Source organism: Camarhynchus parvulus, chromosome 5, assembly GCF_901933205.1.
Source record: "Camarhynchus parvulus chromosome 5, STF_HiC, whole genome shotgun sequence".
Classification (NCBI taxonomy): Eukaryota; Metazoa; Chordata; class Aves; order Passeriformes; family Thraupidae; genus Camarhynchus; species Camarhynchus parvulus.
In genome coordinates, this window is record NC_044575.1 from 1,292,852 (window position 1) to 1,319,720 (window position 26,869).

The window sequence follows — 26,869 nt, forward strand, 5'->3', positions numbered from 1 at the left end:
ATCCATAGTAGCTGGGTATTTAAAATCCAGCCCTGGAGAAGCAGTGAGGAGCATGGCACTGCTCAGCACACTCTGAACTACAGAGCAATGCTGAGAATCCTCTCCTAGTAAATCTAAATTGAGCCCAGAATGAAATGCTGGTGTAACTGGGGTGGGGGGTGGGTGGGGGGTGGAGGAGGTGTAATTGCTCTAAGAAAGCAGAATTATAGCTACTCAGCTGCCAAGATCTCAAAACACTCCAAAACCACAGCTCTGTTTCATCACATTTAATTTTTGTACATATATTAAATTCAGCCAAGTCAGTAGATTAAAATAATAGAGTAGATTGTATCAGCCCAGACTTTGGCAAAAATGTGACACAATCCGTTTTCAAAAACCCTAAAATTGGCTTGCTTGTGAGGACTGAATAGTGGCTAAAGGGCTATAAATAAATAGATTGCAGCAGCACAAGGGAGGTGCTAGCACATTGCCACAGGGATTGGTATCAGGATCAGTTTTATTTAACATCTTTATTAATGATCTGGAAGAAGGGGTAAACAGCGCATTAATTAAATTCACAGATTTCAATATAGCAAGAAGTGTTATAAACATGACAGTGGGGGAAGCAATGATGCCAAAGGAGGTTAGAAACACTGAGATAAGTAAGAAAAGGGGATTCCTTGTGGAAAAAATGCAGGCTAGTGCATCTGAAGAGAATTGAAAAGCACAAAGAATCGGTGAGAGGAAGAAACCCAAACCTGTTAAGCTAAACTAAAAGGCTCAGGGACAGCAGCTGACAGCAAATTATGCATGGGCTTGCAACATGAATGGGGAAAAGAATAAAATGATCTGGGCTACACACGTGGCTGTACCACCACATCAGAGCCTGATGCAAGCCTGGACCTCCTGCAGAAGCAGAGGAAAAACACAGTCACCATCCTTCAGCAGGGTTCCAAGGATCCCCTCATCATACAGCAGTGACAGAATTCTGCAGTTTGGGTCTGAGCCTTGTGGAAATTTGGGGGAAAAAAAGAAAAAAACAGCCCAGACAATCAATGAACCAAGTACCCCAGAATATCAGGCACCTCGCCAGAAATAACAAAGAGGAAAAGAGAAAAATCTGAAAGGATTATGAAGGCTGAGGGTATAAAATAAATGACACAAGGCTAGAAAAGTAACATCATGGAGGGTACAAGAAATCTTTAGGCTCCTCTTCAAACATGGCACAGTTTTATTTTTTTAAATAAAATAAAGCTAGAAAACGTATAAGCAGAATATTAGTTCCCATTAGTAACATCTTCAGTGCGCTGAGGTACAACCTCAAAAAGAATTAACTGAAACTGCTTTTCTTCATTGATTAAAACTGGGCATAATATTCAAAAATACAGTGTAGGAGACAATCCTGCAAAAGCAGGATGATTGAATAGGTCTTCTCCATCCCTAACTTCCATGATTCCTTAAGAGACAATAAGCAGAGAGACAACCCTCAGCAAAATTAAATCACTGGGATTCAACTGGAGAATGAAAATTAAATCACAGCAAAGTATTTTCTTCTCTGTAAGCATTAGCATTAATCACATGCAAAAGTAAAATATTAGTTAATTTGATTCCCTGTGCCTTGCAGACTCTGGCTGAAATGAATCAATGCAGGAAGACTGATTTCTCTGATAACTGGGGAAATGGTAAGGAGGGAGGGAAAAAAGAAGTAAGGAGGGAGAAAAAAAAAAAAAAGGTAGAAATAGCTGGTGAAAATGAAATTACCAAAAGGAATTTGACTACAGAAAACCATGTTAGAACACCTATTTCTTCTCTATTCCTGATAAGAACAGTATATGTAAAATTTCACAGCGGTGGCTTTGAAAAAGTCTTATTTAACCATGGCTAGAATTGGGGTGAGTCACCTTGGGCAGTACAAACTCTCCAATTTACTGCTTCAGGTGACTAAAACCTCTGAAAAATGGCTTTGCTCTGTGTCCCCTTGGGGAGGGCAGCCCTCTGCAGCACCTGGGGCTTGCCACAGGGAAAAAGAAGGGGGTGGCACACCAAAATGCCAGCTCCACCCCCCAGCAAAGACTGGCCAGGAGGAGTTCACAAGGCACAGCTCATGTGGGTGTCCCTTCTCCTGCCCTGCTCTGAAAAAGTGGTTTGGGAGTCCCTTCTCCTGCCCTGCTGTGAAAAAATTGCTGTGGGAACCCCTTCTTCAGCCCTGCTGTAAAAAATGTGGTTTGGGAGCCGCTTACTCCTGCCCTGCTGTGGAAAATCTCCTTTGGGAACTCTTTTCCTGCCCTGCTGGGAAAAAAACCTGGTTTAGGAGCCCCTTCTCCTGCCCTGCTGTGGAAAATCTCCTTTGGGAACCCCTTCTCCTGCCCTGCTCTGAAAAAATTCCTTTGGGAACCTTTCTCCTGCCCTGCTGTGACAATCTGCTTTGGGAACCCCTTCTTCTACCCTGCTGTAAAAAATGTGGTTTGGGAGCCCCTTCTCCTGCCCTGCTGTGGAAAATCTTCTTTGGGAACTCTTTTTTCTGCCCTGCTCTGAAAAAATTCCTTTGGGAACCTTTCTCCTGCCCTGCTGTGACAATCTCCTTTTGGAACATTATTGAGCTGGCTAAGGGGTACATCATCAACATCACAAAAACTTAAAAAAGAACTGAATAAAGCCAAAGGAAGAAAAACAGGAAAAAAAAAAAGAACTAGCAATCTGGTTTGTTTCTTTTGGTACATTTTAAAATATGTGCTTTCCTCCTAGAGGCAAGAAACACTGCATTTAATTAGAAGAATAAATCATTACGTTTTTATAGTTAGCAGTTTCTTCTACAATGAAACCTGATTAGTTTCTCACTTTACATGCTGTTTATTGTTCAAGTTTTATGGTAAGTTCTAATAATTTCAGTGTTACAAACAGTTCAGTTTGAGGTTGTTTTTTGGGGGGTTTTTTTGGTATTAAACCAGCTCTTAGACTACTCTTTTGTTACATATATACATATATATAATACACACACACACACACACACACATATATATACATACATATACATATATCTATGTAAATATATATAACAAAACTTGTTATGTATATTATATCATATATATAATATATGTATTTTTATATGTATAAACAAATATATTTAAAAATATATGTCTCTTTCACAAAACATCTCTCTGGCTTTCTACCTATTGCAGACAAATACACATTCTCTTAAATGACCCACTGAATGTTATGGGGATAGACTTGTCCCTCAAATTCTACCAAGAGTTTAAAGCTTAGTCCCACCTGTGAGCAAAGTCTGAATTTTAATCCTCACACTTATAACTCACATCCAAAACACAGGTAAAGCAGCGGCTCTGCTGTGACAGGACCTGTCCTGCACCACGTCGCCACAAATGTCACTGATTTATGCCATTTTCCGTAGGACTGCAATTATTTCCCTCTGTTTTCCCCCTCCTGCAGCCACACAATCAAGATGTAAACACAAAGAAAGTGCAGCAGACACCTCCCTGATTTCAGTGCCATTTGAGACAGGCCCAGCAGCTCTGTGCTCTGGGCTGATGAGGAAAGCACATTAAGCACTTGCAACAGAACATCCAAGCAGACTTGTTTTGCAGCCTGATTAATAGAAACAACCTCTGAGGACTAATCACAAGTCAAGCCCTGTTTTGTAGATTAATAGGACAAAAGCACAAGAGAATAGGGGAGGTTACAGGACTGGAATATAAATAAGAGAAGGTGTACATTCGAGGCAGATTGACTGCTAGTAATTATCAGCTCATCCTTACAGCAAGGTCTTGCTGCTGTGTGCTAGCACAGCTCATTTCCAGATGAACCATCAGTCTGTGAATGTCCCCAAATACATCATCTATATCTATATCTAATCTATATCATCCATATCTATGTATATAATACATGTATTTAATATATCATGGCAACAATAATATATAATTATATATAATATATAATTATTAAATATATAATATATATAATATATAGATATAGGTATAAATATATTTTAAATATTATCTATATATCTGTATATGTATATATGTATATAACCTATAGTAATAATTCTATATAATTATGTATAATAGATATGTAATTATTAAATATAAATATATAAATATGTATATTACAAATAATATATTATATGACATGCATAATATATAATAATATCTATTAAAATACAATTATTTTATATATAATAAATATATATGATATATAATTAATTAAATATATATATTATCTAGATAGATAGATAGATAGATAGATAGATAGATAGATAGATAGATATCAGTAAATAGATAAAACATAAATAAGATATATATAAATAATTAAAATATATTACATATATGATTAATAATTATATATATAAAAATTGTAATATGTCCCTATACATTTATTTATTTATTTATTTATTTATTTATTTATTTATTTATTTATTCTGTCCCCAAAATCCACAAAACAATGACAGAATAGGTGCTTGTTCTGTTTGTTTCTCTGAAACAAATCACACCTTCACCTCACTCTTTCAGGTCACTTGGATTTCTAGGCTGATATGAGGTGAATGAAGCTGGCAGCAGCTACACTTTTCAGCTGTGCATCTGTGGGTCAGAAATACAATCCTGGCACGTGAGGAACTGTTACACAAGCCCTGCAATATGGGAGCAGATGCTGCAGCCCAGCAGAGATGCCTCATAGCCCACCTGGCCCTGCAAGAGCTGTGCAGAGTGATCCATACTTGGTATACTCTGTCATTTTCCAAAAGTTCCACCTCTATACATGCCACAATGTCAGCTCTTGAACCCTATAAATCCAGGAGTTTATAAAAAAAGATTTGCAGGTTAGGCAGTGGAAGACAATATTCCTAAAAATGGCACTTTGCAGGTTTCTCAAGAAACATGAAACTTATGTTATATTCATCAACAGAAGAAGGAGCCAAGCTTGCTAAAAACTGAAAAACCAAATTCAGGGAGCCATAACTTGAGATTACAGTGTTTTAGGGCATCCCATATTAAAAATGGGAACACTTAGAGCTTTCAGACTAGCACCTCAGGTTGCCTTTCTCCTTTTTCTTGCAGTGCAGGCCATGGAAGTGTCCCAAGCAGCCCAGATGGAACACCAAGGGAAGTGTTAAAGAGAACACCTTTCTTGAAATTTATTGCATTCCCAGTTTTGAAAACAAGATGCATTAAAGTCTGTGCCAGGAGAAGGAGACTGAAAGACAGCCTTCTCTCTTACATAAAGCTCACTTTATGTAAAACTGGAGGCGATACATGACTATAAATAACAACAAACCTGACTCAAGAGATTAATACAGTTAGCAGCAGCAAATATCAGCTTTTGTCAGTGATTCACACTGATTCACATGTGCACAAAAATAAACTGGCTTTCTGAAGGACCAGAGCCTTCCTGCAAGCTCTACCCATCCTACAAATGCTGCTGAAGGAGCAAACCTGGAGGTTAGAGTTCTCCAGAAGCAGAGGACAGGCAGGCTGGCACATCTGCACACACAAAACTCAAGTGCTTGCACTACTTGCAAAACAAACACGATGGCAGAGGTGTCAGATGATTTCAAATCATCACGAGATCACTTCCTGGCAAGTATTATTCTGTCACAGACATTTCTTTCATGAAAAATCCTCTTTCAGGATTTTTCCTGCTGAAGCTGAGAGGTTCAGCAACAAGACATAAACAATGGATTATCTGCTGCTGTGGAATGCAACAAGTCTGTCTGGATTGGCCCAATTGCATGTTTATAATTAATGGCCAATCCAGAACTGAGATCTCTCGGACACAGTCCGAGAGAGCTAGTTTGTCATCATTCTTTACTTTTCTTAGCTTAGCAGCTTCTAGAAACTCTCCTTTCTTTTTCTTTTTAGTATAGTTATAATAGATGTATATATCATAACTTAATAAATCAAGCCTTCTGTAATAGAGTCAAAGATCTCGTCTCTTCCTTCATCCCAAAATCCCTTGTGCCAACCGCCACATTATTCCCTTTGTCAAGGTGGCTGTGTTAGAAATGTCAGCAATCCTCACATTTTACAGGTACACAAACCATAATCCAGACCAGCACCTAAACCTTGTAGGGGTGGTTATAAATACCCACGGGTCTCATTTATTGTTATAAATACTCACGGTATTTATATAATTTATATCATAACCCCCGTGGGTTATTATATAAATTATATATTTATATAGCATATAAATGATATATTTATATTACATAAATTATGTATTATGCATGTTATATATTTATATAATAACCCCCGTGGTTATAAATACCCACAGGTCTCATTGATTTTCAACTGAATCCATGAGTGTTGACCACTTCTGAAATGAGGTGCCAGATCTATTCTGCTGAACAGATTCTCAGGAAAATCTGATGAATGCAGTTGTCACTCTTGACCTTTATGCCTCTGCTCAGATTCACAATCACTGGTCTCTCATTTAAAGTGCATGTGCAATTTTTGCTCTATTTCATAGCTTCTGAGAATTACTTTAAGCATTTTATACACATGTCCGGGTAAAGTTAGCATTGTGATCAATAAGCATTAGATAAATGTGACCCAAATCATCTGAAAGACAGTCATGAGAGATCTTATCCTTCACTGGGAGCTAACAGAATCTAGTCACTTGCTTTTGGAATTAAAAAAAAAATAATAATTGCTTCTCCATTTCCATTGCATTTTATCCCCATCACATCACGTCAGCTTTATTGTCAACTCTACCTGCAATGTACATTCTCCCACATTTTTCCTGTTTGTCCTGAATAGATGAACTGTGAAACAAACCACTTGTAGATTGCATCTGTTTCCCATACCCAACCACCTTCCTCCCTGTCACCTCCTCCATCCTAATTTCATTCATTTCACTCCCCAGGAAGCCAGGCTCCATCACATGGAGTGCTTGCTCCAGAAGGCAAACACTGCAAATATCAAACACCATCCCCCCACTTTCCTTAGCTTTTCTATCTGAGCTGACATCATGTGCTATGGAATATTCCTGTGGTCAGTGTCCCAGCTGTGTTCATTTCCAAAATCTTGCCCAGCCTCCTGATGGAGGGGTGTTGGAGAAAGCAGTGCTGATGCTGTAGCCAAACACAGGTGTGTTATTAGCAGCCTTCCAGCCCCCAGGGCAGAGCACAGCTCTGGGATGGTGCTCTGAGGAACAAACTCCAGCTCAGCCAGACCCAACACATCCTCCAACAGGCTCCTCTGCCTGTCACTCAGAGCATCCACCTGCTCCCTAATCCTTCTTGCTCAGGGCAGAGGGGAAATGAAGCAATGAGAGTAATGAGGCTTGAAGAGCACCACGCAATGCAAAATCCATCCTGGTGTCAGCTTGTCAGAGCTGCAGCCCCTCTCTTGCTTCTCCACTCTGCTGCCATGAAGGTGGCTGTCCTAGAGAGAGGTAATTTTCCAGTTATCCTGAACAGCACGGTGTTCTCAGCTTTGTCTGCCTTCCTTTCTGTACCAGACCACCACAAAGAGGTGTGTGGCACGTGCAGGTGAAAGGAAATGGAAAAGCAGGAGTCCTGAAGTGCAGGAGAATTTATTCAAGCAAGCATCAACACACTGCAAGGAGTCCTGCCCTGTACAGAACAGCCTATCTCCAGATTTGGCTTAACAACTCCTCCTTCCCAGCTCCCATTCTTTAAGGGGCCTCAAACCCCTTCCCAAGACAAAGCCTGATGCTCCAGAGTTAAAAATGCCAGGAGTTTTGCAGCATTCTGTTTCCATCTCTTGGTAACTCCTCGCTGGCTGTGAATAATTTCAGCCTGCTCCTTGCACAGTGACCACTGTGTTATTCCGGGGCTCAGCTAAAGGAAAGCAAATTGCTTGATTCTGGCAACTAAAAACACACCAGCCAAAGCAAAACTACAAGTATAAGCACAGTTTGTCTGTCAAAATGTCCTCCTTGTTGAGCAAACCATACTTCAACCTACAAATGAGGAGGGCACCATGAATAATGAGCTCACCACAGCTCACTCTGGCTCCTTCTGCCTCTCTTGCTTTTTTCCTGGACTCCAGGAAAATGGAGCAAGAATTGGAGACTCAGAGCAGACTTCCACAATCATTTGTCTGCACTGCTGTGGAAGAATTCAAATCCCTGTTTCCACACCAGGAAAGATTTATGAGAGCTATCATTTTAAGTCTGGTTTAACTGGCCATAATTAATTTCACTCACAAATAGGCACAGTTTATTTGTTAACACTAGTAAAGAATACTCAAAAGCTCTTATTCCTGCTGAAGTCAAGACTGAAGAAAAGATCAAGACTTCATGATCTGCCCCAGTGCCAGGATGCAGAGCTGTCCAAAGAATTAAACAAAATAGGGCAGGTTTGTGCCACAGGATTAAAAATTACTTATGAGTGAGTGTATTTAAAATGCCAAACATCCCACTCTTTATTTAAAAAATAAAAAAAGAAAGAAAAAAAGAAAGAAAACTTTACAAAGTAATCAGGACAATTTTTTACTTGGAAGTGAATCTGATATCAAGGAGACCAAAGAAAAACCAGCCACATTCCCAACAAGGCAAAAAATGTAAACAAACCTCTCAAATTCTAGACCAGGGGGAATTCATTCTTCCATTCTAAACTGAGAGACCTGGAGGAGAAATGCCAAGAAAAACGAAACAGAAGCCTGCACCTTTAAACACAGCCACGCTGCAGTGGTGCTGTGTTTGTTTAACATACAGACAGGAGACTTCAGTCTTTGCCAATAATTCTCTCAGTTGCTGACTTCTACTGCATAAACACCAGAATTCCTGAAAAACTGGTGCAACACACACAGCCTTGTCCACTCTCCCCTGGTTTCCTCACCACTAAACAGCAAAGAACTTTATTGCTGAATAGCCCAATTTCTATCCCTCCTTTTTTTAGACAGGAGCTAATTGCCAGCTAAGACCATGAAAATAAAAGAAATGAGATCCATTCCAACCCATCAGTGTATCTGAATCCCATCATGTGAGCTGCCAATTGGTTTTCCAGTCCTCACGCTCAATATCTGCTGTTAATTTGCTTGCTATTTCAAGAACTTGAAGACTGTCAGCAAAACCCATGATGCATTACAAAACTTATAATTGGAAAGGGGGAAAAAAAAAACCCCTCTGACACCTCTCTGACAGGATAAACAGAGAGTCTGAAAACACTGATCAGAACAAGGCAGAAGTACTAACTTAGAGCTGCTTGTACTAAAATATCATTGCAAATGAAGCAGAGAAAGAAACCGAGTCCGAGAAATCATTTTAACTGATGTAAAATCATTTGATGAAACCCCAGATTTTACACAGGGCTGAAAAGAAAAGATTGCACAAAACATTATTTTTCAAGGAGATGGCTGATCCTGCCTCTGCTTTCTTAAGGTTGCATTATCTATGCCAATTAAAACTTTGCTTCTGAGAAAAGAGTTAAGGCACTTCCTCTGGAGTTACTAAAAAAAGCAAATGAAAGCCTTGGCTGTGCAGACGTGAGTGATAGTGAGCCGTTTGTTCCTGACCTCTGGATCACCCTCCAGATCAAATTCTTGGACATAGGAAAAACCCACTAGGATTCATTAAAAGCAACTGGGAGGCCAGCTTTGTGCTTCTGTTCTCGAGACCTGAACAAGCTGCAGCCTGCCAAAGGTGCAGGATATTGCTGAACAACGCTGCTGCTCCTGCAGGAGGGAGAGCTGCACTCCCACCTGCGCTCAGGGGGAATTCATGTTCCTCACAATCATGCAAATCACTGATTTCAGGCATTATTGAAATAATTGATTGCCCTCTTTTATGTTTGTGGTGCTTTTCAGTTATTGACAGCAAGCTGACTCTGTTAACCATTGACATCCATTGATTTATACGGAATTAGGTTTTACACTACACATTTCTTCCTTCAAAAGATACATCTATCTCCAGTTATCTAAAAAAATGTAAAGACTGAAAGTCTCTATATAGTTATTGTTTATATATATTTTATATATATTTATATATAATATATATATTTATATATCTTTACACTGCACCTTTCTTCCTTCAAAAAGACACACATCTTATCTAAACAAATATATAGGCTGAAAGTCTATCAATTTTTATATATTTATATATATTTATAGATATAGATATATATGTTATATATATAATATTATATAATATATAATATTATATAATATATATATTCATATATTTACACTACACCTTTCTTCCTTCAAAAACAAACATCTCTCTCCAGTTATCTAAACAAATATATAGGCTGAAAGTCTATCAATTTTTATATATTTACATATATTTATATATAGATAGATATGTTATATATATAATATTGTATACATTTTATATCTATTTATATATTTACACTACACATTTCTTCCTTCAAAAAGATACATATCTCTCCAGTTATCTAAAGAAATATACAGGCTGAAAGTCTATATATGTATTATTTATATATGTTTATATATATGTAATAATATATATTCCATATATTATATTGTATTGTATATTTATTTTTTTATTTTTATATATTTACACTGCACATTTCTTCCTTCAAAAAAACATCTATATCTCCAGTTATCTAAACAAATATATTGGCTGAAAGTCTAAAAATTTTTATAAATATTTTTATATAGAAATATATATTAATATTATATATATAATATATATTTTATATATCTATAGATTTACTCTACACATTTCTTCCTTCAAAAAGACACCTATATCTCCAGTTATCTAAAGAAATGTATATTTATTATTTATTATATATATATATATATAATATATAAATATTGTAGATATTTATATATTTATATCTATTTACACTACACATTTCTTCCTTCAAAAAGATAATCTATCTCTAGTTATCGAAACCAATATATAGGCTGAAAGTTCCACACCTCCAGCTTTACTTCTCATTCTGTGAGTGGAATTTACTCGCACTCTTTCATAGCTAAAAATCATGTAAAGGATTGTTTTGTTAGATTATTTTACACTTACAGCTTTTGGCATTTTCTGTGAAATTCTTATGCAGAACACAATTTAAAATCCATAAATAAGCCTATTGCCTCCTTCTTCATAATGGTAAGAATCACAAATTTCAATGCACACAAAGTACATCGGAACATTTTTTTCTTTTCAACTACTTTTCTCTTTCAAATAGGCAAAAACATACAAAAGTTACAGAGCTGATCAGCAGAATGAAATAAAACAGCAAAAAATACTCTCCCTGAACAATTGTTTCTGTCAAAATGTGGTTTAAACAAATTCTGTCCCCAGTTAACTGCAGTTCTCTGGTGGTTTGAGTGCTTTTAAAGCTTCATTAGAAAACACACACTGTGAGAATATTTGTATCCAAATGTCTACAGCACACTGTGGTAAATTCAGCCCTCAGCACGGATGAACCATTTCAAATATAATTTTAAAAAAAACAACATGTATTTTAAAATAACATTTGAATATAAGTAAAACTTACACTAATTCATTTATGCATATTCAGCACTCAAAGCTGCAGTAAAAACAGACTGTGTCTCCTTACCCTTTCACAGATACATCAGCATGAGTTATGCTCATGTTTACTTCACAGAGGGAGTTTGAAAATTTAAAAATTCATAAATCCATCACTGGTTTTATTTTCCATCCTGTTTAATAGCAAACCTCAATCTCGAATTTCCCAAGGAGGAAGCGTTTTCCCTGGAATCTTACAGAATTTTTTACTGCATAAACTATCAATTATTTTCCCAGCAAACAAGGCAGGTTCATAGGGCAAAGTCGGAAGGAAGATAAAGGAGGGGAATGTTTTTGTGGATTGTTATCTATAGACCAAATGGAAAATCTTCAGCCATTTTGTTCCTTCAAGGTACATCAAAGAATCTCCTATTTAAGGTGTGAAAATGTCACTTACATTCTTCACCTCAGAAAATGAGCAGAGCTCTGAATGTGATTTATGTCCCACCCTTGCACTTTTCTCTTTTAGGAGCTGAGACTCTTCTTTTCAACTTCCCTCCAGCTAATGCCATTTAATGCTCTCAGAACTATCAGGCTAAATTCAAATTTTCTGCTCCTCAGAGGCTGTTGTTATGCACCACGGCACATTCCAATTGCAAACACACACCAATGCTCCCATGTATTGTAAGTTATTTTTTACTCACAAATCCTGCTAAATTGTAAGTTAGGAGGCACTACTTGAATTCTCTTAGGTCTTTAGAAAGCTTTTAGATGTACCCTGAGTAATAGCATGTAATGAATATGAACTGATATTTCCTCTCTGTATTTACACTGAGTTGGCAATTTACATTTTCTAGATAGATGAATTATAGCCAGCCTTCCCAGTACTCTGGCAATTACTTCTTAGAAACCCCTGACAGGCTCAAACCTCCAGAATCACATCTGTTATTCTTGGTTTGATCCCTCTTTTTTAAATTAAAACCAATAGCTTTATCAGCAAATGAGAAAATTTTTTCCCCCCCTCTGGAAATACTTACAAAACTGCACATAAATTGAACATGCCAACTTATCTCTTGTTAGGGTTGGCACATCTTCTGGGTTAATGACCAGTGCCCCATTTGTGTGACAGAATTAATTGGGGTAAGGAGGCTGTAAATACACACAAAATCCCACAAATTCTTCTCCTTTGGGGTAATCTGAAGATTTAGAGGAATAGAGCAAGACGTGATTGGAGGGGAGAGAGTATAAAAATTTAAGAAGTGGTAAAATGCTTGTCTGATCATTCTGTCTCAGTTTCCAGGCACAGAACAAAATTAGAGCAGATTTTACTAATATCTGATGGGACTTTTCCTTCCTCTGAAAGACTGGCTAAAACACAAAAAAAAAAACCCTAGTAAATGTTCACATTTTCTAAAAACTGTCATTATTAAAAAGAGAGAGAAAAAATGCATGAACAATACCACATTTCTGCTCTCAACATGGACTGGCTGATTGATCTAAAAAGCTGAATTGAAAATGGTAACCTCAACTCCACACCAACACTGCTCAAGACATGATTTAACAACAATGTTTGGCAGCTAAACACAAATGAAGATCAAGAGAGAGAAGTCCTCACTTGGTGAGGGCTCAGTGTCCATTTGTAACAACCTAGCTTCATTTATCATTTTTCATTTATCATTTATCATGCATCACTAATGGGAAGAATCCAGCTATTATAGGAAAGATTAATTCAGGTTTGTCTTCCATGGCTAGATCAGGAGACACATGCCACTCACTTTTTACAGTTAGGACAACTCAGGGCCTCAATGTGATGTCCCTTAATATTCCAGAGCAAACATTCTAAATCCATGTGCACACCTGCAAATTGAAAGAACTCCTAAATGCAGCTGGGGACAAAAGGATGACAGATTTCCATTACAGATTTGGGAAGGAAAAGAGAAGAAAAAGGAACATGATGAGTTGCCAGTACATATAAATGTAAAGGTGCATCACACAGTTCTCTCCTGTGCTCTCCAGGCCTCTCCAGCAGTGCTGCAGGAAGCTGAGTTCATTAAATCTGATCCAAATAAATTTGGAAACATGCCTGCACTCCCTAATCACTGGAGAGGCCCTCCAAGTGTGATGCACACACACAAAAGCAGCTGAACACCACCCCAACCTCAGCAGCACATCTTCCTCAGCTCCTCACCCTGCAGCAAGCCTCAAACCCACCTCACTGCCCAAGGCCTTCCGTGCTGCTATTACAAAAAAATTACTTTGAAACGTCTCCAGGAGATGATTCCTAACCTGAATTAAGACCATCTTTCCCAATTTGCTGATATTGCAAGGATTTGGAGCATTACTCTTTTTTTAGCTAAGCAATGTCAGGCTGATTTAAACTAGTAGCTAAAGGCTATGACTTAAATTAAAAGATTAGCAGCTCAAGTCAAGAATGTGAGATACAGAGCTAGATCACAGCTTTCCAGCCAGCACTGATGCACACAACAGGACCAGGAGAAAGCATTATCAGAAGCATCAACGTGTGTGGTGCCACACCAACCACCAAGGAATGCAGGCCAAGGCAACAATGATGAGCTGAAGGGGAAAATTTCTAATGCATTTATAGGTTTGTCCCATTTCCTGGTTCAGCCCCTCTCCTGCTTTCACCTTTAAAGCAAACCTGACATCAAAAATAAGTTATAAGCTCATAACAAGCCCTGCTTATAGGTGTGCATAAATTAGCATCTCGCTGCTTCTGCTGACAATTGAGAATTCCAAGCAGCAGAGTGATTATCACCATCACTCAAGTTCAGGTCTCTGGTAAAGCCTGAGAGGACTGTGGCTGTTCTCAGCATGAGAATTTAGAACAAGTGCTACCCAAGGCTCCAGAGAAAGATGTCAGGCATCACAATTAAATGACATGTAAAAAAAACAAGGCAGGATCTCCTTAGCACAAAACTGGGCAGCAATCTTTCCTGCATGACATGCTTGGCACATGGGTGGAATGAGACCAAAAGTGGGTTGAAATTCTGCTATCACAGCTTTACAAGCAAAAGAAAACAATGCCCAGAACTGCTCAAAAATAAGGCTTAAAGCACCTGCTGCCTTGTGCCCTTGTGCTGTGTGGGTGTTAAATGCCACCACACCAATCAATTAGCACAGCAGATATAAATAGCTCAGCAGTATAGAATGTAATGGAGTTTCCCTAATGCATCCCAAAATGCCACCACAGCTCATCCACAAGCACAGAGTCAGTATTGACTCCACAGTTTTGGTGCATTCAGCAGGCAGAACAGAAACAGTTACAAGTTCCTTTTGTCTGATTTCACACACATGGCTAAATAGAAATTATCTACCCAAAAAAGAAAAGGAAAAAAAATTTAAAAAGAAAAGCAACTGTGTCAGAATGGTTCCAGCTAGGTCTGACTCGGTTCTGCAGGGCAATGCAACAAAGCAGCTTCATGCAGGTTCAGCAGGAATGATTCCTGCTGGGGTTCAAGCAATAAACAGCAAAGAAAGTTGAAATTGAGACTTACCATGGGGCACCATATATTCGGAATCCTTTAACTGTTACCTCTGAATCTTGTAAGTAAATACTATTTGTCAGGAGTGACTGAACATTGTCAAAGTCCTCTGGTTTCAATTTGGACACAGAGGGAAAGCGGTAGTAATCTTGTTTAACAAGGTCTGCCATGAATTCCTTATCAAATGTCAGTTCATGATTCCCAGCAATCACTATTTTATATTCATATGGTAGGTTTCCTGAAATAACAAAAAAGAGGACTTCATTAGCACATTTCCTCCCACAACAAGCAGCCAGCCAGCAGTGACAGAGGGGAACACCCGAGGCCTGGGAGCATCTCCGTGCTGGGCACAGCACACGGGGGGATGCTGCTCCTCCTGCACCCAGTGGAGCAGGGTCAAAATGCACAGAATGGCACACAAAGCCATGGCACAGCACATGGATGGATGCTGCTCCTCCTGCACCCAGTGGAGCAGGGTCAAAAGGCACAGAATGGCACACAAAGCCATGGCACAGCACAGAGCCCCTGCTGCAGGGCTCAGCACCACAGCTGCTGGCAGTCAAACCAGCTCCAAAGGGGGCATGAAACAGCACTGCTGGGTTATTCACCTGGATGTGCCCACCAGGCTTTAATGCAGGTCAGTCCCAGCAGCGGCCTGCAGTGAGGAGCCTGGCAGGTGAGCAGGGAGTGCAGGATGCCTGCCAGCCATGTCCTGAGAGCTGGGGCTGCTGGTTTTTAAATTATGGCTTTATTTGGATTCATCTGTATTCCAGTGGCATTTATTTGTTGGAACCCTGGATGCTGAGAATTTCAGACTTTCTGTGCTGGCAGGCACTGACTCCCAAGAGAACACTGCATTTGACCTGAGGCTGTGGAGAAGGCTTCCAAAATTGAGTGATAGAATTGGGATAAAGGGTGTGGAGTTTGAATAGAAGTGTGTGATATCACAGGGGGAAAACTCAGAGTTTAAGGGTTTAGAACATAGCAATATACATAAAGCAAGATGGAGGTTTTAGGATGGAGGCTGGTCCTTCTTCTTCACCTTCATCTCCATGGGTTTGGGTGGTTTTGTGTAATTGGGGAAAAAAGTTCCCATTGTGGGCACAAGTGGTTGGTTATTGGGTTAAAAGTAAAAAGAATTTAGGTGTCATTTCATAATTGGACAGTTTATCCTTAAAAGGCCTTCCAGAGAGGGACATGCAGCTCCATTTTTAGGTTGTTAGAGTGAAGTGCTGCAGAACTCAGGGTTTGTGAGACTGTAAAACAGATAAGAACTAACAAACATCTGAGTCTGAACAAAAAATACCTTCTCGCACATTTAATCCTGACCTTGGCAAAAAAGAAGCAAAGAATCCACATTTATTCAAGACCTAGCCTATTCCCCAAAGTTTCAATTCATTTGCAACATCCTTTTTTTATTATTATTATTATTATTATTATTATTATTATTATTATTATTATTATTATTGTTATTGTTATTATTATTGTTGTTATTAATATTATGTTTATGTTTATTATGTTTATTATGTTTATTATGTTCATTATGTTCATTATGTTTATTATGTTTATGGCAGTATCTCATTTCTTGTAAAAAGCACACAAGTAGAAGCAACCATGAAACTCGGCCACATAAGCCAAACTAGGAAAGAGGAAAATCTGATTAATTCATTTACCATCAGGGCCAGAAGTAAAGAATCACATGTTTGCTCCCCTCAGTTCAGGAGAACTAATACCATTGTTTGGAAGGAGGCATGGATCATGCTCACAGAGCCAGATTTTTGGAGCTCAGAACAGATTTTCAAGCACTTGGTAGCAGCAATCAGTGCCAGATCTTCCAAATAAACATACTGGGTGCTGAGCTCCCTTAAAAATGCAGTCCCATACCGTGGTGTCTTCACAGAAGTTCGGCTCTCTTACAAAATCTGTCCCACTGTGACTTGCCAAAAATCCCACGTAGGATTGCATCAAAGCTAACTGCTCCCGCCTTCCCCACAAGCCTGATTTCTTACCCTCATACCTTATCCTTCATTTGGTGTTTATTACTAAGAACCATTTAGAAATGGTTGGGTTTGTTATGGGGATTTCTGTGCACTTTGGTTTTTGGGTTTTTTTTTTTTTTTTTCATAAAGGCGACAAAATGAAATAGAAATCTGTGGGTTTGTGTTCCAGGTGTGGGACTCACAACATCTGTCGCAGGGAAGACAGAATCAGATGCTACACATTCCTTGTGAGTACAGTGCTCCTAAACAGAAGTGGCTTTGCTGGTTTAAACATTCAACTTTTGAAACTGTTTGGTTTGGGTTCTTTTTAAAAGTGAGCTTCAGAGTAAAGCTATAAGTATATACAACAAGATTAACTTTTCCCCTAAACAGGACTTACAGGGGAACAAGTCAGAACCCTCTGCTTTTGCAGCATTTGCAGCATAGAAACAGGAATTACACGAGACATCATCTCTGCAAAATTAGTGAATTCTGGATGGAAAACCAGAAAGCTACAAATCCCTTGAAAAAACCAAGCAGACTATGTTTTCCATAGACACCTCAGGTCTGAACAAAATACATATTCATAACTCTCTGTGGTGGTGCTGCATTAGAATAAAAGCTGGGGAGATGCAATAAATGCTCCTCTACAGTTTTTGACTCACTCCTTTCCCACTTTCCTCCCCTTGCCCATCTTTACTCTGCAATGCATTTTTATTTGAAAACTCTGTGTGGCACGTACCTACAATTCCTGCTCTCTGTGACTCCTGGGCACAAGATAAAACTGCTATTTTCTCTTCTCCCAGGAAACATAAAAGATATCACCAGCATGAAATTTGATACTCTTGTCATAACCATCAATCCCCCAAAACAAGCTAGGTGTGATAATATTCTCAGAGAAGTGGGATGGAGGAGTTCAATTCAGGTTTCAGCTAAGTTATCAACATTTGCCTGTTTTAACACAGAAAACCCTTCATCTTACCTGATACATGTCCAAGCTTTACACTTCCATTTATTTTGATAAACTTGAAAACCAGCACGTTTTGCTGATATTATGCCCAATTAAGCCTGGAGCGTTTCTGCCCAGTATTTTTTTTATCTTGACATTTTAAAAATAAGGGCTTACTTTGGAGGCACACAGGACGTGCAAAGGCAAACTAAGGGTGACATCAGTAATGATTAAAACACATAAATGTAGCATTGTACATGTTACATAAGCACCTGAGATCTGTAGGGGGAACCCAGACAGTATTTCTTGCAATTGGTGTGAAGACAGCTGTTGGTATTTTTAGGACTAAGACACATCAAAAGCCAGGGCAGCAGCAAGAGAAAGTCTCATTCAATTCTTCTCTCTCCCTTGAGGAAAAGGACTATATAGCACTAATCACAGTAATAAGTTACCTGCAGTCAGATCAGCTATTTATTCATCACATCCTGGTTTTTCCTTCTTGAAAGGCCCCATGGCATTGCACAACATCCACTCTCTCTGATATAATTTGTGAAATATTTTGCTTTCTTTTGGCAGACCTGCCCTTTGTCTATAATCTGTTGACCTTGTGTTTAATATGGAAATAGAAAGTCATCTTCAAAAATCTCCTACTCCATGGTAATTTAGTTTTATCTTGAGCAGATTAATCTCTGTGTCTCTGCATCAGTGCTGCCTGTACAGCACAACACAGAGGTTGGAAGGCTTTTCCTCATTTTCCTTCACTAAATCTTTGTTAGCTACATTTGGTCTTTATTAGTCTGATTTCCTAACTATCAAATCTTCCATTATGCATCAGCAACATTACCCATTCTAAATTTATACTGTGACTCTGGAAAACAGTTAGAAGAATCCTTTTCCAAACTAGAAAAAGTGGGATCTGTTTGCAGGGCTGAGCACTTCAGAAACCCCCATTATGAACTCCCAGCATAATAACTGAGTTTATTTAAAATACTTAAATGCTTAACAGGTGAGATTAAAAGGCTAAAATTACAGCTACCATAAACAACTAGGGCACTAAGTCTGTGAAGCAGAGTCTCTCATACTGGAGTACTTGAAACCCACATCTATGTGTATGTACACACACATACACAGGGTGTGCACATGTGGATCTTCAAAATATATCTATTATTTTGGTTCAGATGTTTTTCAGCAACTCTCAACAGTACAAGCAAGGGCACAATGTAATCATTGATCAAGAAAATACTGCAATTAAACAAGTTGTTCTCTTCTGGAAGCCAAAAGGTCAATACTGCTCTTGCTCAAATAAAGGCAACAATGGTTATCTCTGAATGCCTTGGGAAAATTGAATTGTTTACAATAAATGCATTAATCTGGGAGTCTCAGAAAACTCCTGTGACTGGTCTAACAAATCAACCCTCAAGCTATAATCCTTTGTCCCCCAGAGCTACCTTTGTCCCCAGGAGGTTCATCTTTACTCCTGTGCCATGACACCTTCCTGCCAACACAAGGATTAGGTGGGCACAGAGCAGAGTGCATCAGATGAAAATGAAAAATGAGGAAAAGATGAAAAATAATGTGGCAAAAAAGGAGTGGGGGTCTGAATGCTGCTAAGGCAGAACTTCTGTTGCTGGCTGCAGCCACTTACACCACTGCAAGTGTCAGCTGAACAACAGACTGACTTTCAAACATCTATATTACATGGGACAAGGGGGCAAGCTTGCGGGCCAGAGGGCTATGGGGTTTTTAACCTACCTAAGGAGTTGTTTTAGTGGCTTTCTTTAAATTCACCTTAAGCACTTGGAGCCTAGGAAGCCTTAATCTGTTGAACAGCCATTCCCGTTTTAATAGCATGCTTCATATGAGTACAGTTTAGTCACACAACCCAAGTTCTGCAGAGCTGCCAGACATGAAAAGGAGTGTGCCTGGCAGTGAACGTTAACTGCTGAGCCCCTATAAAAATAGAAAATCACATTATTTTTCTACTACTGTTACCTGCAAACCCCACAGGGAAGTAGGGGAATGAGAAATAATGTGATACTAGCTGTCTGTGTAGTGGTGGAAACCTGTATTTACACACAAATGATATGCAAGTGGTTTTGATGCAAAGCTCTGAATATGCATACGCATGCATTAACTATTCAAACCATACAGCACTTCCATGAAACGTGGAGCTTTTTTCATGCCTGTTTCATAGCCTCATAAACCCTTTGGCCATATGCTGAGAAACAGCCTGAGAAGTCTTGAAGTATAAATCTTAAGAAGAGGCAAAACCGCACAAGAGAGAGGTGTGTATGCAAGTGAATCATCTCAAATTTCTGGTAATTCGTGCATGCCCCAAAAGTGCAAAACTGGTCATGGAGCATTTCCCCTATAACCAGCACCATGCACATCCAGGGGTAAACACAGAAGGAGCAGATTTGGTGCTGCTCCTGCAGACTTCAGTGCCCACAGCTGCAGCTGCTGAGGGCAACCAGCAGAGCCCAGCCCTGGTCAGCAGCTCTGCAACTTCTTCCTGAGAGGTTTCTCATGGAAAGCCCTTGGCATCACAGGGCCATGGTCACTCTCTCTTCCCCTCATTTACAGTGCAGTCCCAAAACACAGAAGCTCCTTTCAGCTTTTTAAAACAAAGGCAGAAAGGCTCAAAGGCTGCTATTTCTCCTTCAGCAGCAATAAGTGAGTTTGACTGCATTAAGTACATTTATACAGACTTGAGCTTCCACAGGATAAGCCGGGCCTATCCCACCAACAGCCCACTTCAGGTACTGAGATCCAAAACTGGGCAAGAAAAACACCTTTTCTAAGATGAGACTGACCGACTGACTATGAAAATATTTTGGCTGTTTTAATCGAGTCAGCCTTCACAAAAAGTCCTCACCAGAACAGCTCAAACTGGTATCAACCAACACACTGGCTGAAAACATAGCTCGTGAACTTCTATGCAGCTGAGCTCCCTGTGTCTGTAGAAACCTACACAATGAAACCATTAAAAACCAAAAAAAAAAAAAAAAAAGGCAGCAAATAGGAAACAGAACATGCACAAAACCAGAGCATGCTTCTAAAACAGTACAAAGAACTGAAGCACAAGATCTCTCAAAGTCTTCCCAGTGAAAAGTATTCCACCATCAGTTCTGATGCCTCTTTTTTCTTTTTTTTTTTCTTCTCCCCTCCAGTTTTGGAGAAGAAAAAAATAAAGGCAAAACACACATGGGCAACAGAGCAAGAAGAGAGGATGAATGAACGTGTAAGTGTTTTGCCTTTATGCAAAGAAAACATCGCATGGCAGCACAGGGAGAAGCAAAGGCTGAGACCCTGGAATCCCTGCGATAAATCCAACGCTTGTACATTAAAGCTCCCCTTTGTTGAGAGCACTGTTAGACACAACAAAACAGAAATGTTAGGTGAGTGCAAGCTCTGCCTGTGACCTTTCCCTCTGTAGCCGTCAGGCTTCATTAATTTCCACAAGGCCTGACAGCTCCAGCGTTAATACTCACGCTTGCGGATCGAGCCACACAGCAGGTTCAGAGTCTGCTGCCTTCTCCTCTCAAACTCATGCATTAGGATTTCCTCCATGCTGGCAATGGAAAACCAAGTCTAAGGAACATTAAACACAAAAAACTACGTTACAATAATGCCGGGGTTGAGCCATAAACCCATGAAAGCAAGGAAGCGCTGGGTGGATGTGGAGCTCGGCCGAGCGGTGCCCAGGGAGCACAGGCGCTGCTCCACCTGTGCAGGCGCTGCAAACAGCTCTGATGTGCACCATCACTGGTGTTTAACACCCAGTTTCCACTCATTCTCTCTCTTCCACAAGAAAAGCTAGTGAATTTTGCACAACACAAGGCCAAAACATCCCCACGTGCGCTGCAGAACGCGCTCGGCCACAGGTCTGGTCTAACCACGCTCTGGCACTTGGTCACCATTCCTTGCTTTGATGTTTTTATGTCTCAACCATAACATTATTCTAATGTAACTGTTTGTGATTAATATCTCCCTCCTGTCTGCTGAAATGAGGAATGCAGCACTAGGTAAGTGACAAGCTTTTGTTTCCCTTCAGGGTTGCACGGCTTCCTTTGCGTTATTCTGACATAACTTGTCCTGTTTTTTGATCTCCAAGCTTGTTTCGAACTTCACCGGGCTGCTGCTATTGAAACACGGAAATCTTCACTAAAGTTTTAACAATTAATATGTGATGTTTCTTTGTTTTGAAACAGAATCTGAAGGTTTTGTTCAGCCTAACCTCAAAAGCAAAAGGGAAAAAGAAAAAAAAAACCTCCAGATTTTGCAGCTCACAGCACTGCCAACTTTAGGTGTAAAAAGTCCCCCCAAATTGACTTTAAAATTAAGAAATCTGAAACGCAAGCAGCACAGATTGCTTGCTAGTCCCTGGAAAGTCTCTCTTTTCAGGCATTTAATTATGCAACCTAAAAGATAGAGCTTTCAAGAGGAAAAAAAAAATTAAAAATCACATAACTTAAAATCAAAGGAGCTGGCAGCTGTGAAATCTCTCTTTAAATTTGGCCAATTCTGAGAGACCACCCTACCTGGAAATCACAATAGCCTTGTCTGTCCCTTTTCATTTTCACAAGTGCTTCCTGCATTCATGGGAGCTCCTGCTCCTCTCCTCTTTGCCCCAGCAAATTGATAATACCTGAAGGACTCCCAGGTCTGTGCCACGTGCCCCTGCCAAGGGATCCTTTAAGGGAAATGGTGCTCACCCTGAAAACCATCAGAGGTTTTCAGGCCAGAACGCCTTTTGTCTGGCAGAGCTGAAGGGTGCTTCCCTAAACAGAATTTCCCTGTATTCACAGTGGCAGAGCCACCTGCATCAAGCCCCCGCAGTTCAGGGTCTGTGTGTGCACTGTGCATACAGAGAAATAAATCCATTTTGTCCAACAGAACTTTAGATTTTTCTCCTGCAATCGAGATCCTAATGTACCAGGGCTGACCAATTTTAGACCAATTTCAGCACCTCGCGTGGTTTCAAATGCCTCTGACCTTGAACTCCAAATACTAAGGCTGGAACTTAAGCTCTGCCTTCACAGTGCCAGTAGGGCTAAGCAGAAATGTCCTTCTTGGACTTAATTTAGACTTAATTGAAAAGAAACATTTTTGGTTACTATTGCATTAGGCTAAAATGTAAAAATGAACCCTAATACTATCTAAATCTAATAAGAGAAAGGCATCTCTCTCTCAAAACTTTCAAAGCATTCTCTATAAATGCATCACGGATCAATTTACATGGTGCTTTTGCCAATAAGCAAAACAAAATCACAGGTTCCAATTGGCTTAACTCATATTGGAAAGCACGAAAGCAAATGCTAGAAAATGCAATTACTGCAAACAAACTCCATTTTCTCCACTCAGGAGGGAATTCCAGAGAACATTTTATTGCCCTCAAATAATATTTCTAAAGGCATCAACACACAATTCTATTTTCTTTTCAGAGCCCACCACACTATATAACCTAATCCTCCATGAAGAAATTCACCAGATTTCGAAATAATATATTGGTTGTTGATATTACCTTGTGCGCAAACGTACTGTATCAATTTAAATTATTTTTCTCCATGAATCTTAAGAATATAAAAACCAGCTTCCACTGCCTGACACAAACAGATCTGGACCAATTTCCCAGAACATACCCTCTATCTCTGTCATCTACAATTCCAATTAAGTCTTTTTTTTTTCCCCTAAAATAAATGAATAAAGCCACCAAAAAGGAGGTCATCTTGAGAAACAATTATACAGAAAGTAATTAAGCTAATCATAATTATCACAGACAATGTCTTGCTATTTTAATGTACATGGATTTTCACACTGCAAAAGGCCAGGGAAAGCTAAAAGGACGAGATTTTCCAGAAAAAAAGTTTATTCAAAAAAAGAAACAAGGTTTGATATCATTTCTTCACTACTTAGTGAAGGAAATGAGAATTAGAAGTGCAGGAGCCAGATCTAGATTCTGCCCCAAATTCTTCTATCTTACTGACAGAGACCTTGAAACAAGCAGCAGAACTTCCCTTTCTGCCCACAGGACTGCCCAACACACAGCCCCCATCAGGATCCTCCCAGTACCTGCCCACCCATCTAAATATGAACTAATAAATGCACCAACCAGGGAAACACATGATCTCCAAAACATCTTCCTGTTTCCCAAGTCTTTGAGCTAGTTCCCATCATTTGTTTTCTCATTTTTAGAAGAAAATCTCTGAGACTTACAAATGCACAAAGGAAATCACCTTCCTCTGTCTTCTGGCTTGGCAGAGCCCAGTCAGTATTTCTGAAAAAAATTCCCTTCAAATATCTCCTTTTTTCTGTATCCCAGGAAGGCATCCAGAGCATTTCTTACAAAGAGAAAAATCTCAAAAATACACAAACAAGAAGCTCCCAAAAACTATTTTCTTTATATGATACATTATATCCTACATAACTTCTTGATTTTATACCTGGAACGGAAACCCTTCCTCCAAAATTATTATTTTTGAGCATATTGTTGGGAAACTACAAAACATACTGGGGTTCATAATTATCCAGCTATCAGTACCAGTGTTATGTGGATAAATATCCATAATGATAAGAGGAAAGATAAAAGCAGGGATAGCAAGAATAATCACAAGGAAAATAAAGTTAAAGAGAAGAAATAAGATAATTTTTTATTTTAATATCCCAGAGGCTTTAAAAGCAGGAAGTACTGCCTAAAAGCAGGACTACAGCTTTTTAATAACTCAGAGAATGTAACATTCTCCAGTGTGCTAAAGCAATCAGCTGCTCTTGAGATTTTACCCTGTGACCAAGGCTTGTGCTTTTATTTGTGAACACTGAAGTATAAGAAGCAAGTTTGATATTCCAAGGTAGTTTTAAACATATTTTCATGTGGTAATACTGACTCTTCTTGGGAACCCTTCCTCCCTTTCCTTTCCTTTCCTTTCCTTTCCTTTCCTTTCCTTTCCTTTCCTTTCCTTTCCTTTCCTTTCCTTTCCTTTCCTTTCCTTTCCTTTCCTTTCCTTTCCTTTCCTTTCCTTTCCTTTCCTTTCCTTTCCTTTCCTTTCCTTTCCTTTCCTTTCCTTTCCTTCTCTTCCTTCCCTTCCTTCTCTTCCTTCTCTTCCTTCCTTTTCTAATTGTTCCTTCCTTTTCTAATTGTTCCTTCCTTTTCTAAGTTGGAAGGGCAGAAATCAAAAGCTTGAGCCCAAACTCCACTTCTAGAGTGCAATATCCAGCAGGGATATCTGTGCTCCAGAACCACCTCCAAGGGCCTTTTCTGAGCTGTTTGTGGAGGACAGAACACAAAGGGAAGGTGCACAGAGAATGCAAACAGAAATTACAGTCAGCTCAGATGTCCAGGCAGGTCTTCAGGAACCTCCAGCACTATCTTCTGAACCCCCTGTTTAAATTTATTATTCCAAATAAAGCTACACATTCCATTACAGTCTTCCAAGATGAACTAGGATGCCAGGAATCTCCTGAGCCCCCTAAGGAAATTCCTTTTGAGGAATCCAGCTCACAGAGAGGCTCCTCAGCTACTGAGAGATTCAACCAAATCACTCCAGCTACATCATGTTACTGCAAGGAGCTGAACTCCTCTTGAGCAGGTTTTCTTCCTGGCCATGCAGAATTCTCTGAGCAGGAGGGAGTTCCAGAATTCCCTGAGCAGGAGGGCCCAGATCCCTTCCTTGTGGGTTTAAGCACAAACACTAAACAGAGAGTGAGAGGGAAGCTTGAAGCCTGATAAAGGTCTGGAGTGGCAACTGTGGACATCGGCACCAGTGATTTCTCAGTTCTCTGTCTCACCCCTGGCTACTGTTTCTTGCCACCTCCTCTTTTCTACTGGCTCTGCAGAATTTCAGTTTCCAGTTTATTGGCTGTAATTTGTGCTGCAGCATCCCAGGATCTCACAGCAGACTGGTCAAATTCACACTGAAGGTTTTTTTTAAGAATCCAGATCTTTGAGTTTCATTGCAGAAAACTCAAACACCTCCTAATTCTCCTTCCAAAGGCAGGACAAAACAGAAAAAATGAAAAACAGTGTATGAAATGCAAACCCCATTCTGCAACAGAGAGTTTGCACGCTTTTGTTTGTGACAGAATTCAGGTGAAACTCTTGATCTTTCCTGCCCCTGTTACAAGGCTCTCTGCTGCTGCCACCTCTGCTCCCCAATAAGGATAATTGTGAGCCTCTAACCTAGGAGTGAAATGTTTTAAAATGAATGTTTGAGATGTATGGCACTTATTGCTGAGAATTTGAAAATGTTCAAGCAACGTTTTCACAAGGTGCTTGAAAATCTGTATGATGCAGCATCTGTACCCTAGTGCAGAGAAGGACACTGGTAATTCTGGTCCACCAATAAATATTTCTCTGCAATTAAATGCTATGGTTAATTGTTGGAGCATGAAATTTTTCACCTCGTGTGCTTTCTGCAGAGTGGGATCTCTCTTGACTTACCCATTTTAGCCATCTTTCCTAGCCTTTAAAACAAAAAAATGGGATGAGAAACCTGCTGTAAAAAGCCATGATATGCAGGCAAAGTTCTGCTGAATAACACAGCAACTACAGTTAATCAGAGCTGGTCATTAGCACAAAGCATCCAGAGAGCAGCTACTTCAGTCACTTAAGGCAAAGGTAACAATTTATTCCTTATTTATTCTCCTTTCTGCCCAGGTTTTGCCCTCTCACCTCGCAGGCAAGCATCACTGTTTTCACAGCTGGCCTCAGGGAAGCAGCTGTTTATGAATAGCTGTATTGCTTCCCCTCTGGCTGGACACACTCTGGCACCTCACTGCAGCGCCAGAGCCCTTCCACCCCCAGAGCAGAGGTGTCTGCTTCCTGCCCCTGTCCCTGTGCCCACCACAGCAGGGCATCCCCTCCTGCCCTTCCCACTCCAGCTAATGGCACAGGATTGGCATTTACAGCAAACAGGGAGTGGATTTCTGTACAGTGTGGGTTACAGAATTCACAGAATTCCAGAATTCACATGGTTGGAAGAGACCTTCAAGACCATGGAGCCCAACCCAGCCCCAGCACCCCAACCAAGCCCTGGCACCCAGTGCCACATCCAGGC

The 26,869-nt window shown here is 39.7% G+C and overlaps 1 protein-coding gene across 6 annotated transcripts in view; it reads right to left on the reverse strand.

Moving 5' to 3' along the window:
* MPPED2 (metallophosphoesterase domain containing 2) overlaps positions 1–26,869 on the reverse strand; it is a 121,965-nt gene that overhangs the window by 39,034 nt on the left and 56,062 nt on the right. For all 6 annotated transcript variants that reach the window (XM_030950566.1, XM_030950561.1, XM_030950567.1 and 3 more), the window contains one exon: positions 14,901–15,126. In XM_030950566.1, coding sequence (XP_030806426.1) covers positions 14,901–15,126 — 226 coding nt within the window. The remainder of the gene's footprint in view (positions 1–14,900; positions 15,127–26,869) is intronic.